At 35.9% G+C, this 13644-nt stretch overlaps 2 protein-coding genes across 3 annotated transcripts in view; one reads left to right on the top strand and one right to left on the bottom strand.

The window, feature by feature from the left end:
* LOC128742285 (uncharacterized) overlaps nt 1–3274 on the bottom strand; it is a 100934-nt gene extending 97660 nt beyond the window's left edge. Inside the window, exon 1 of one of the 2 annotated variants that reach the window (XM_053838608.1) lies at nt 2637–3274. The gene's annotated coding sequence lies outside the window, so the exon portion shown is untranslated. The remainder of the gene's footprint in view (nt 1–2636) is intronic. The other variant, XM_053838609.1, reaches the window with a different exon arrangement.
* A 5476-nt stretch (nt 3275–8750) lies between these two features.
* Nucleotides 8751–13644, top strand: part of LOC128741874 (hepatocyte nuclear factor 4-gamma) — a 153703-nt gene continuing 148809 nt past the window's right edge. The window contains exon 1 of the mRNA XM_053837976.1: nt 8751–8899. Within this exon, the coding sequence (XP_053693951.1) occupies nt 8842–8899 (58 nt within the window). The 5' untranslated portion in view covers nt 8751–8841. The remainder of the gene's footprint in view (nt 8900–13644) is intronic.

Genomic DNA, 13644 nt, shown 5'->3' with positions numbered 1-13644 from the left:
TGCACAGATATTTTTCCTCGCCGTACAGATTGTCAGATTTTTTCAACAAAAAAGACAGAATTATATGTGGCATCCCTGATGGTCAGTGCGATTGAAACCTTACGATACGATGAGCAGGTTCGTCGATGATTTCAATATGAAGGCTGTTTGATATGATTTTTTCCATGCTTGGGTAAGTATAAATAAATACTTTAACTTGCACTAGTTTTCTTGCTGAAACTTAAAATTCACTCGAATTAAATAGATTTAATAATCCAGGGGGCTGATATGACGTCACATTTTCGTTGCTCACATGAAAAAGGCGGCAAACGCAAAGCGATCTCACAAAACGAATTTAACTAACCATTTTCACAGTTACATGTATTTCGCATCAATTGCCTGCCTAACATTAGCTATGTGATGCTAAAACCTTGGCTAAAATCAAACTAAAACTAAGAAAATTTAACAATTTACACATCCGACTCGGTTGTCAGCTTGAGCCCATCTATGAAGCTGTCAGCTTGGGCCCGCTCTATGTTGGCTACGTTTTTTTGTACAGGTTGGTATTGGAAGTGTCATTCCCGTGTAATAATCACTACTAAGTTTGAATTTCTTCTTCCAATATAAACAAAACAGTCTTGTCATTATACACCAAGGGACTGTCAAGTGTCATTTACTGAACACAGTTTTGACAACTGTCTTTTCTTTAGCACGGGGTTGACATGTGTTTCACCATTCGTATTGACAGGAATAAGGGTTCGGCAACACAAACTTTATTTGTGAAGAAACCGAAGATCCCCAAAAAGATTTGTTAAAATTTCAGGACTGTTGTTGGATTTGGATGATGGATTGTTGTTGCAGTTGAAAACCGTAATAATCGACGTGCGACATTCGGTTTTATTCTTGTTGTGTGTGTGCCGCAACTACGTCGCACGTGGTGCGCTGTATAGCGCATCAATGAGCGAACACAGGGCACCACGTGCGACGTAGTTGCGACACACACAACAAGAATAAAACCGAATGTCGCACGTCGATTATTACGGGTTTCAACTGCAACAACAAGAATCCAAAAGCAGGTTTAAATCTTAGATTATTAAAGGAAGTAGATATGTAGATAAGTTCTTTGATAATCTAACCGCGAAGACAGTAAAATGTTCCGCAGTACTAAAGTACACCATATGCATATGACTAAAGGAAACAATGTAACGAGCCAAATCAAATAAACGAGTTTAAAAAAATCTAGAAGGGTATAACTTCCAAATCTTTCGACTTTCGAGTGGCAACCGTTGCCAAGTCAACACGTAGTGTGCGATCGCTCGTAAATAATTTCGATTTCGTTTTTGCTCGCGTTAATTCGGTTAAATTGTGTACTTAGTGCATAGTGCCGTCCGCTTCGACAAGACACAAGTGTGTCTCGATAAAGTGAAGCACCATTGCTTATTTCCTACGTGCTGTTAGCCCTATGTAAACTGCAGCAGTACAGCAAGGACTATACACGATTCCGTTGTATTAGGATCATGGAAAACAGAAAAAACGAATAAATTAAGAGCCTTAAATCTACTTATCACTCCTTGTCTAACCAATTTTGATCTTGTCAAACCTACTAACCCCAGTAAATCGGGCGTAACGATCACACCTTATAACAAAATAGCTTAAACAGTGATCAATATGTTATTACTGTAAAAAAAGTGAATCACGGCTCCTCTAAGCTTCCGCATCCGAGTCTAGTCAAATAAACTAATTATAAAAAGAAAAACTACAAGATATACAGCCCTAAGGGTTGTACGAAAGGGTGACGTAGGACTATATCAGATCATCAGATGAAAGACTAATGTAAACTGCATTTCTGGCATATGTATGTTTATAAGCATCTGTGAGTGCCATTGTTTAAGTGAATGTTTAAAAGAGAAGAGCGAAATATTCAGATTCAATTCTTCATTTAATGCAATGGTGGCTTTGAAAATACGTGGACGGGGGTTCATAAGTACAAGGCCTGCAACCAATGAGACAGAGATTTCATTTAAAAATCACTAGTGCGCATCATAAAGGTTGAAATGGTGAAGAATGACCAGTTTCTGTTTTATTTGTATGAGAGTCCTTATCCTCCTACCGCAGGGGTGAGAGGTCTCAAACCATCATAAAATAAATAAATTCAGAATAAATTCATGCCTCCAAAAACCCCCACATGCCAAATTTGGTGTCATTTGCTTGATTAGTTCTCGAGTTATGAAGAAATTTGTCATTTTATCTATCCAACGACACATAAATTGTTCAGTTTCGTTTAGTAGTTATTAGCATTTGAAATCTTTCATTCAAACGTTACACTTCTATTTTCGTTTTCACAGTCTACCCAGTCCCAGTATAATAAACAAAGACGTAGTCCTACGTAAAAAAAACCTTCCAGATGCATTGCAGAAGTTTTTGATAGTTTTTAGCTTTCATCAGAATTCTTTTTAAATTTTTGGAAAAAAGTGTCCCATTGTAGACGTCTTTCCCCTATGCATCGATGGTTGCGCCTCTAGCAGTCAAACACGCCATCAGACGATCTGTTAAACAAAAACAAGCTATTCGTAATGATTGCGTCAACGCTTTGTCATAAAAAAACTCGCGATTACTACCCATATTTATTGTATAAAAAAAGCTGAACAATTCTTTACCTGCCATTGATTGAAAATAATCCTTTTTTCTTGGTGAGATTTTTATAACGCAATTTGATATATGCCAATGATAGTTATTCAAAATGCTCAGATTTGCGCAATCCGTTGTATGTATTATGCTTTTAAACTGTCTTAGGCTCATCTACCAAACACAACCATTTGTAGATCTTGTTTCCTTAAACAAGGGCGGCCGCTACAACTTTCAACATATAAATATCCACATAGCAAATGAGCGATGCCAGATACATTTGAAACTGCATGAATTCGCTATCACTCAATCATAATTTGCGAGAATTTTCATTTTAACAGAATCTTTGCACAAATGTTTCGAATCTAGACCTCTTTCAGACACTTAGATGTACAAAACTCTAATGCAGGAACAAGAAACGAATGAATTATTCACCAGAGAGATAACATCCACCTTTTACTTTCTATTATCCACGTGCTGACTCATACTACTTAGTTTATGTTTCGATTTCCAATCTACCACTCTCGTCTGTCTCAGCAGGAACAAATAACCCAAATAACGTTTTACAATTTTCACATAATGACAGCTTTTAACAAATAAATTATTTAGTAACACAAATTATAGAGCTAAAGCTAACTGCCGCAAAATTTACTATGAAACTTCATGCAAAAGGACGACGAAAACTATAATAAATTCGCTATTTATGACGGCGTTGCTGATATTGTTCAGGGTTTTGCGTGTGTTGAAAGGAGAGAAGTATTTTTGCTTTTGTTTTGCTACTCGCACGCGTTGACATTGACAGTTTGTTGTAAATTTGCGTTAATGAAGAGTGGAAGAGAAGGAAGAGAAAGACCAATATCAAGGGGTTTTCAACAGTAATGATTACTATATATGTCGACTAACATTCGAAAAGGGCGGATAAGCCAACTGTCAAACAGGACGAGTGAGAGTTCATTTTCCTATGCTGCTCCAGCAAAAAATATATTATATGCACCTTTGAAAACTAGAAATACTCACAGTAAGAGATACGCGGAAACTAAAGCCAACGATTTGGCATCAGTGTACAAAAACTGTCATCACTTGCTGCGGAGCTAAATGCTGTAGCAGTGTGACTTGATTGTTTTCAACATGATCCGCTGCTTTTGTTTACAACAATTTTGCATAATAGGGCGATACATCTTTCAACTTAATCAGTGTAAAATGCATTGCAAAGCTTTATACACGCTGTGTCCGAGTATAATATTCAAGGTGCGTGACAATGGCGTAAGTAGATTTCATAACTATTTCAATACTTGTTAATAAAACATTTAAGCAAACAGTATGCGTGTTCGATTGGCTCCCTTTTGACAACTCTCGCTGCTCGATTGGCTCCCAAGATGGCTGCTTCCGCGTATCTCTCACCTTTGAGTATTTCTATTGAAAACTTGTTTGAAAAAAGTGGAAATAAGTTACCGTGGACCCCCGTTCGTTTGACCATTTTTAATCTGAACACTTTTTAATTTGAACCCCGTTGGTTTGCACGACGTGCAAATTAAAAATGGTTCAAACGTCATTCTCAACATGACATCATTTGTTTATGCAGACAATGCACATAAACACGATTTGTTTGTACTGACCTAGCGTGTTTAATCGGTTTCACATTTCGTTTTCCTAACGATTAAGATAGAAATCCGATCGGAAAATGCAATATTCGCACTTGCAACTGCCAACTAAAACAAACCACCAAAACAATAACAAAGAGCAGGGCGGCCAGTTCACACAGGTTTCAGCATATTTCGGGTTACCAGTTGTTCAAATTAAAAAGTAACCCCGTTAGTTTGCATGAGGAATCGTTCAAACGAACGGGGGTCCACTGTATTTGTCGACCAACATTTGAAAAGGGCGGATAAGCCAATTGTCAAACAGAACGAGTGCGAGTTCACTTATATGTGCTTATATGCTGCTCCAGGTAAAAATAACTCTCGCTCGGTCTGTTTGACGTTTGGCTTATCCGCCCTCTTCTGATGTTAGTCGACATTTACTCACAGAGAATCTGTGCTTAGGGTAACCAACCGAATTAGGTCCGCTAGAGGAAGTAATTTTCATTTATTGGAATAAAATGTGTATTAACCTTGTTTTGCTATGCAAATCATGCAACACTCTCTTTTAGAACAACTTACCTAAAATCCAAAGTGTTGTAGGGTCATCTATTTGTCGATAAAAATGTGCTATAGACATTTTTATTTAGAAGGTAGATTTCATATTTTGGACCCTCGTAGTTTATTTTAGACAGTGTCCAAAATTATTTTGGACTCGGCAAATATCAACTAATATATTTTGGACACTCTAAGATGCATTCAACCAAAATACTAGTGCAGTTTATTTTTAGTATTTAAATTCATTTTAAATCAAAAATTTATCATGGGGTGGGATCAAGTAAATTTCAATATAAAGTCAATCACGACTTTGTATGGTATATACACAGAGAACAGATTAACAGGCTCGAAGGAAGTAATCGATTTTTTGTGTGTAAAATCTGTCGGTAGCGCCCTCCAGAAATAGTTTGCCAAACGCATCATAAAATATCCATGTACCTTTATCAATATTTCTTTGTGCTGGAGTTACATATAGCAGCGATGGCAGGGATGGCAGCGACATCAAGATTTAGTTTGCCACTTACAGCTTGAGGGGTGCTCTATTGAAGGATTACTCGTAGATTACATAAAAACCTTTTACACACTTTTTGTCAATTGCCTGGTAGTCTGTTCTATGTGGTTTAAATAGTATAATCAATATATATAGAATGCCAGTGTCGCAGCAGTGCGCGTGGTAAACATCACACATGTTCAGATAATGTATTTACATCATATATGCAAATGTGTGTGTGCCTGAGATTCATCAAAAGGGGAATCTCATTGTCAAACTTTGACTACCAGTTAAAATTTCAACTATGGCTGTCAAGTAAGATGATTGGAAACTTCGCTTGCTACAAATTTCTGAACAAATCGGTGCAAAAGGGCGCAGTTTTGGAATTCTATTCATCCGGACGAAAAGAAAAAGAACGTTTAAAACCATTTCATTGGCATAAAAACACAGCGGAGAGCGCACTGATGACAGCACCAACCAGCGCACAGATAAAGAACAGATAAATAACAATGAGCAACCTTGACAATGAAGTTCACGATGCACAGACTTGATACAGATTGTTAGCATCATGTTTACCACAATGAGTCCTGTAGAAAAACAGCGACACTGGCATTCTATATATATTGATTCTACTGTTTAAATACGTTTTTAATTTATGCTTGTTTTATATTTTCAACACAATAGAGGTTTTCCGTCAAAAATTTTTTTTTCACTAAATGTTCGGTTTTGACTCTTAGAAATGATACCCATATAAAACTTTCTTTATTAAAGCCTCTAACTACTGTAAAAATGAAAAACTAAAATACGTATATTTCAACCGGTCACTTCTCGGATGTCTTACATGCCTTTTTGTACCAGTGTCCTCTATTTTCACCACTTCGAAACCATTTGTGCCACTCTTTACTCTTGTGGCAAGCAACAAACGAAATGAAAAAGAAGGTAATCATTAGCTTTTCATTCGTTTTATCCTTTTCACTCTATCGCTGATACACATATGTCAAAAACTGTTATGCAATGCTGCCAGAAAATCTGAAAATTTTGATAAACAGTGCAGCCGAAACGAATTTTTTAAAACTCAACATTCGTGATTTGGTGAAAAGAAACTCAACATTCTTGCAATTTGCATTGTTTAAAAAATCGTAGTAAATTCTAGAGTCAACGAAAAAAATATATTTTTGCACCATTGTCACTCTTTTTTTGAGTACTTTTGAGAAAAAATAAGAAAAGGAGGGGTATGATCTGACGGAAAACCTCTATTGGAATTACTATAGATAAAAAAACTCTCCGTTTATCATATAACGAAACAGTAATCAGTCTTCATGTTTATTGATTACATCTGACGTGAGATTAAAGTATACGATTTAATAAATAGTTGGAACGTTAGAAAATATCCTCAGGCAGAGGGATAAAATATTTAATGTAAGTGAAGTCCAAATTGGGTCCTAAAGGCCTATGTCGTTTTTAGCTTGAATCGATGAGGTTAGGGTTAGGAACACATATTTTGATATTCAATTTTATATTTTTAGGCTATTGCCGTTAAAAACCTTTTTTTTTAATTTTGTAAAATTTTGAACAAAAAATAAACATTTGGGCAACCTTACATAGACAAACTATACTTGTGCATGGTTGTGTCAAGCGATGTCTAGACAACACGAATTATAAAAAGAAACCATAGTATGTCTTGAAATGTCACGGAAAACTTTTTGTTTACCTTCACGTTCATGTGATAGTGTATCAAAAAGTCAAAAGTTGCAAAAAGTCAGTTTTCGGATGCAACACCCGCCATCGAGATGCGACCGTGCTTGGTTAGAAACGCACATAAATTTTTGGTCAGCCGTTCGCCCTACTGCTGATTCACGTCGGAGTAGCAGAACATACCAATCTGATTGATTATACGGTGTCAGTTTCGGCTGGCGTTTTTTTCATACTGTTCTGCGGGGTTAATTGTACCGAGATTATACTGTTGGCCATCAGTTTGACATCGTTTAGTCGTTCTTAGCGCAAACTAGATTTGAACAAAGTCTAGCACCGTGAATCGATGGATTGGAATACATTGCCCGAATCAAAACTTTTATCCGATAACTAGTACAAATTTGATGTTCCACTTCCTCACGACCAGCAAAACGCAGACAAGCACAAGAGACAACTGCGAAGCTGTAACTGTCAAAACGATCAACTGCTTTAATGTCAAACCAGAGTTGCCAGTGACAAAAAGTTATCATTGTTGCCAGAAACGTGTTATTTTCGTTATGTCAAGGATGATCTCTAATGTCAAGGGAGAATAAATTACAATATTTTTGTTTTTTAATTTTTAATGCTCTGCATCTTTTTAAAAAAGAAAAAACTATACTCTGGTAGTCATAATGGGAAGCTTTATCGTTCCTTCTAAAAAAATCATCTTTTTATCACAAATTTTAGGACCCAATTGTTACATTCTCGGTATCGGGTTCGTCGAGAAAATCGCATCAAGTGAAGTATTTCTTCTGTGTCCGATTGAATTACTAAAAATGCTTTCAGGGAAGTTTGAGCTGTAATTTGCAGCTCAGATTTTTTCTGCGACAATTTCAAGCTATCAAAAAAGTGAGCAGTGCGTTTTATTACCAAAGAAACGGGCAATATTTACGTGTAATTTTCTAAGCAGTCTTCGCAACACAATGCAGTAGTATAAAAATGTCTTCGGAATCGAAAAATTACGAGTTGGACACAGTCAAAAAGAAAGAAACATAGTGTTCGGCGGACTAACCAGAATACAAGGTGTAGTGTCCGGCAGTGTCAGTCACTTTCAATTTCAACTGAAACACTTCGGAGCACAAAACAAGCACATCCATTAAAGTCTACGTTCGTCTAAAAACTGACTCTTTGTCTAAGTGCATAATATATCATGCCCCAGTATGCGTAAGAGCTAAATTGAACGATTTATGATTTCTCTCTTTGTCTCTTATCGTTCGTATGACGAACTCTCGCAACACATGCAAAGGAATTTCAGTACACTGAAGCAAATAATTTAGTTTCATTAGATTTAATTTTACACTGATTCATCTAACTCGGCACGTTCCCTACACAAGGTAAAAGCACAGAGAACAGATTAACAGGCTCAAAGAAAGTAATCGATTTTTTGTGTGTAAAATCTGTCGGTAGCGCCCTCCAGAAATAGTTTGCCAAACGCATCAAAAAATATCCATGTACCTTTATCAATATTTCTTTGTGCTGGAGTTACATAGCAGCGATGGCAGCGACATCAAGATTTAGTTTGCCACTTACTGCTCGAGGGGTGCTCTATTGAAGGATTACTCGTAGATTACATAAAAACCTTTTACACACTTTTTGTCAATTACCTGGTAGTCTGTTCTCTGTAGTTCCGTTACGATACGTTGCCGTTGATGTTCGCTAACGGTCAATGTGATACCAGCTGAAACGGCAAATTCGAGCAGCCGCATTTCAATCAAATTTTGCAGGTTTCGAGTAGCTGCAAAAAAATCTGGCATCTCTGATCCCGATTATCATTTGCGTGCGCGAATGTGCAGTGGCCTTAAAAGTCAAATGTGTTGCGTGATGGTTTGTTCTTTTATTGAGTCTTGTTAAAATTTAGACAATAATAATGGTTTGTACCGAATGATAACACGGCGATGGAAGAAGTTTAATGATAACTTCGATATGGACCACCAAAATAGTAGGTATTATGCAAAGAATGACTTTTACTGCATAGCGTTTAATCAAACTTAAACAAAGATGCATTCCCCAGTTTGATAACATGTACGACGGATAACATTGAATCACCATTTCACGTCAGAAAATGTGCGCAGGTTTCTAATCTGACAGCGTTAGCGTATTATAGAGCGTTATATTATAATGTACGGAATACTTTAGTTCAAATTTCACGGTACAAAAAAATTGATTTCTAAATCAAATAGTTTATGGCTTGCTAGCTAGTCAATATAGAACCTACTTAGCGCACTTTTTTTTGTCTCTAAGGCAGCGATAAAAATGCATCTGGATCGAAGTTTTTCTCGACAACGTATTCTGATATAATCAAAATAGAACAAGTGATTACCGGTGAGATACCGTCAACGCACTTAATTCTGTGCACGCAATATTTTCCTTAAAAGTCAGCTTTCTCAAATGAATAGCTCTATGTTCACATATTTTCCTAGATGTGTTAAGATAAAACTTTGTAGGAATTTAGAAGTTTTGACTGAAATGTGGTGCGCGCTGAAATAGGTTAGTTTACAGTAATTGCCAAAAGAAAATAGCTAAAATGATGTGTGCACCTAGTATAATCAATATATATTGATTCAACTGTGCACCTGTATCCAGGGATGGCGCAATCACTGACTCAATTCACATTCATTTGACAGTACCGTCTCAACCAAGCAGAATTTGAAAAAGTTATATGTAGGGCGATTAAAGAACTAGTTATTATCTATATCTTCTTTGAATAAAGCTGGGAATAAACACAACACGGACCGCTAATGCATTTTTGTTTTGAAAAAATGTTTCGATCTAAGACAACTTTTTGAAAATATAAATTGTCTTATATCGAGATATCCCTGTACAATCTTTCAAACATAGTACACAAGAAAATAAATACGCCATTTTTCAAAATGACGAATCAAAATGGTGTCAAAACCAGTGAAAGGTGCATATTTTTTCCTATTAAAACATGTTGGTAAAGTTGTATCCTAATCAGAGAAATACATTTTAGATTTCAGCTTTTTTAGGACGATTTGGCGAATTGCTCTATAATGTCTTGTGGTCAGGGTTGATTTGCTCTTTTTACTTCTTTTTTGCTCTTTTGACTACAGCGCCTCAGCCAAACAGAATTAGAAACGGTGATTTATAGGACAAATGTAGAGTTACTTATTATCTACAATATTATTGAAGAAAGTATAGCTTAATCTTTTGTATTTTAGCGTTACAGAGCTGCAATGCCATTGGTAGCAAAAAGAGTGCTCTTTTGGCTATCAGCGGGGTATCAGCCCCATAGCGCCATAAATATAAAAGATAATACTATACTTTCTTCAACAATATTGTAGATAATAATCAACTCTACAATTGGCCTATACATCACTGTTTCGAATTTTGTTTGACTGGGACGCTGTAGTCAAAAGAGCAAAAATAAAGTAAAAAGCAAATCAAGCCTGCTTATGGCTGTTTCAACTGACAAAAAAATGTTTATAATGCACTATGGGACAGTTATGCTTTTATTTTTCGTATGAGACTTCAAGTTTGATATTGTTTGGAATTTTTTTTCGTAAATTAGGATATAAATAAGCTATCGTCAAACGGGGCTACTTTTTTCTGTATATTAGAACTTCAACTATTGAGACTTTACACCATTCACTCATTACGGTAAATGTACCCATATCTGTCGAGATTATTCTAAATACCTGCGTAGAATATTATCAGCATGCAATACACTGCCGGTGGAAGTATAACTGTCCCATGTTACATTTTGTCATTTTCGACATTTTGTTGTCTAACGTTATAAATTTATATATATTTTTATAATATGAATCGAAAACATGGTGTTTATACTAGAAAAACTTGAAAAAATTCGAAGCCAATTTGTCCCACTGGAAAAATGGACGCATATTTGTCTCGCTGCATATACCTTTTCATATAAAATGGTTTCAAGTTGTATACAAAATTTAGTGAAGTTTTTCAACATTATCTCGAAGAGGGATGAATAATAACATGAAAACTAAGTAATTTTAGAAAAATCAGTTTTTCAACTTTGAGTGCGATTTTCTCATTTTCGTGTTTTGTAACATGGGACAGATATGCTTCCGGCGGCAGTACAGTAATACCTCGATTCAAAGCAACTTCGATATAACATGACTCGATATAACATAAATTTTACCTCGATATAACACAATTTTTTAAAATTGATAAAAACAACTCGGCACCAACTTTTCAAAAGGGCCAATCTGCAAATTGTAAACAAACCGAGTGAGGGTTTTTTTCTCCATTCTAGTCCAGCAAAAAACAACCAAAGTAAGTAAAAAAAAGTGTATTTGTTCTGTTGTGTCTGTGCTACGCGTCGCTCGATTACGTATTGACTTAAAGTAATGTTTAAGTCTATGACGAGACATAGTCAAGTCAATGGGTTCGTAGTACTGATTGTACGAGGCCAACATACGATTTAATGGATCGAATTTTGCAGAATTGGTGCGATGGCTTATGGTAAATAAATATAGTTTACGATGTTGCCGAGTATAAAAGTTCAGTTTTGATAAATGTTGCTGAGTCAATATGGTGCGAAAAGATATTTACAAATAACATCATTGAATATTTACGACGCTCTTTTAATGATTGTACATTTAAGTCTTTTTTTTACACGGGGGATGCGTGGCGTGTAAAAAATCCGTTTAAAAAACCGCGTTAACGGGAAACTAGCAGTCATTAACTTTTCGTCGGAGAGTCTAATTTCGGAAGCAGTTTTTGGGTCCAAAAGCGGGGTTCTGTTTATAAAAATGTAAATACTGCATTCTTCTTACCAATCTGAACACAGCGAATATAGGTATTCTCATAAACAGAATTTTTGTTTTAAACAAACACTGCTTTTGAAATGGGCTGAATTGATGACTAATTTCACCTTAATTCGAAAAATGTAAAAAAAATCCGCGGTAATTCAAAAATCGTCATAAAAAACTGTGTTAATTCAAAAATCGTCAAAATAAACCGTGTAAAAAGAGACTTGAGTGTATATTTAAAAGCATGCAACGTGCTTCGTATGATGGAAGAGGAAATGTTGTCCAACCTAATTTACAAAGAGCATATATGAGAAATTGTTTTGGTACTGATTCTATTCTCGCTTTATGCGTGATAGAAAAAGATAACCATATAATGCTGCAGTATTCCAGTGTTGACCTCACATAGGTAATATATAATGTTTGATGGTGTATGAATGCAAAAAATTGTAGCTAAAGCGTTTAATAAAGCCTAGCATGTTATTTGTCGTGTGGCACGGAAAATAAAAATGTAGTTTCAACCATATTTATGCTCGTTTTAATCCCAAACAGAAATTTCAGTTTGTATGATAGAAATGAAAATATTTATTGTCATATCAATGTTAAATTCAAAATAATAAAATAATCAAAAATACTTTACTTTTAGTTCAAAACTGTTATTTTCTTGATTCAAATAGAGTTTCGTTTTGAAACAACAATATTTCCAGGTTGTTATTGTGCTTTGCAGCTGTACTTAGATTTTTTTTTGCTGTATGGACTCATCACTGCGACCAGTATGGTTAGATCTATTGTGATATCGCCCGGGTGTTTGTTGTATAACCCGCACTGCATTTATTTTGGCTATAGTCGCTATTGAGTGAGCGATATGCTTATTGAATTTTTTATGCGTGCTTGTGTGTAATTGGGTACCCTTCTTTCAATGCTTTACTCTACTTTACCCACCTCGTTCCACATGACAGCGCGCAGTCCCCAATTATAGTCATCCCTGGCGTAGCAAACCAGTGCATTTTTACTATAAGGGTCTCATTTTTGCACTGTCAATAGGCCATATCGGGATAATATAGAACTCAGCATGAAGGAAGGGCGATGAGGGGCCTGAGAATAAACCCATGATAAAGTCACTTTGACATCGAATGGCCTGATTTTACTAAGATTCGAACCCGTGACCATTTGCTTTTCAAAGCAGACTCGGTAACCTTGCGGCTACAGAGCTGTACTTAGATTAATCCACATTATTTTTTCTAATGCCAATGTATATGACAAAGCAACGCGAAGCCGCGAATAAACAAGAATAAACAAATAAGCAAAACAGCAACATTGCCCTTGTTGCTCTGTCTCTTTCTTACTACAGCAAACTCACTGTGTCGCACCTTTGGACTGCGGTGTCTAGTAAGGTGCAAAATGCGGACTATAAAAATATTTTATTGAGTGTTGGACGCATCTTCATTGCCTTCCCCCTTTCATACCCATATCTTTACATTTAGTTCTAATAGCCTTTTTTACACCATATGTAGAATATGTGTATTTCATTCTGGAATACATTGATGTCTTCTTCATTTCTTATTTCCAAAAAGAGCTTCATGTCGTCGGAATATATTAGCACTTCAAGTTCCTTGAGAATGAATTTTTTTTTCACGAGTAGGAAAATCTGCTGAGCACCTTAGAAGATACGGTATTATCAGACACCTGAGAAGACAACGCAGGGTGTGGGATAAGGTATCCCGACCCCCCTAATGGGGCATGAAGATCCAGACCCACTAAAAATATAAAAAATATGTCGATTGTTTGCTAACACTACTATTTCACTATTTTTTTATAAAACACTTGCTGACCCGACAAACTTCGTATTGCCACAAATCAAACTGTTATTTCCTTATTTAAATTGATACTTTTCGGTGAAACTTGATATAGAGATATTTATTTGTAGTTTACGTTTCTGTTCATC

Source organism: Sabethes cyaneus, chromosome 3, assembly GCF_943734655.1.
Source record: "Sabethes cyaneus chromosome 3, idSabCyanKW18_F2, whole genome shotgun sequence".
Taxonomy (NCBI): domain Eukaryota; kingdom Metazoa; phylum Arthropoda; class Insecta; order Diptera; family Culicidae; genus Sabethes; species Sabethes cyaneus.
This window is presented reverse-complemented; position numbering and strand designations above follow the sequence as displayed.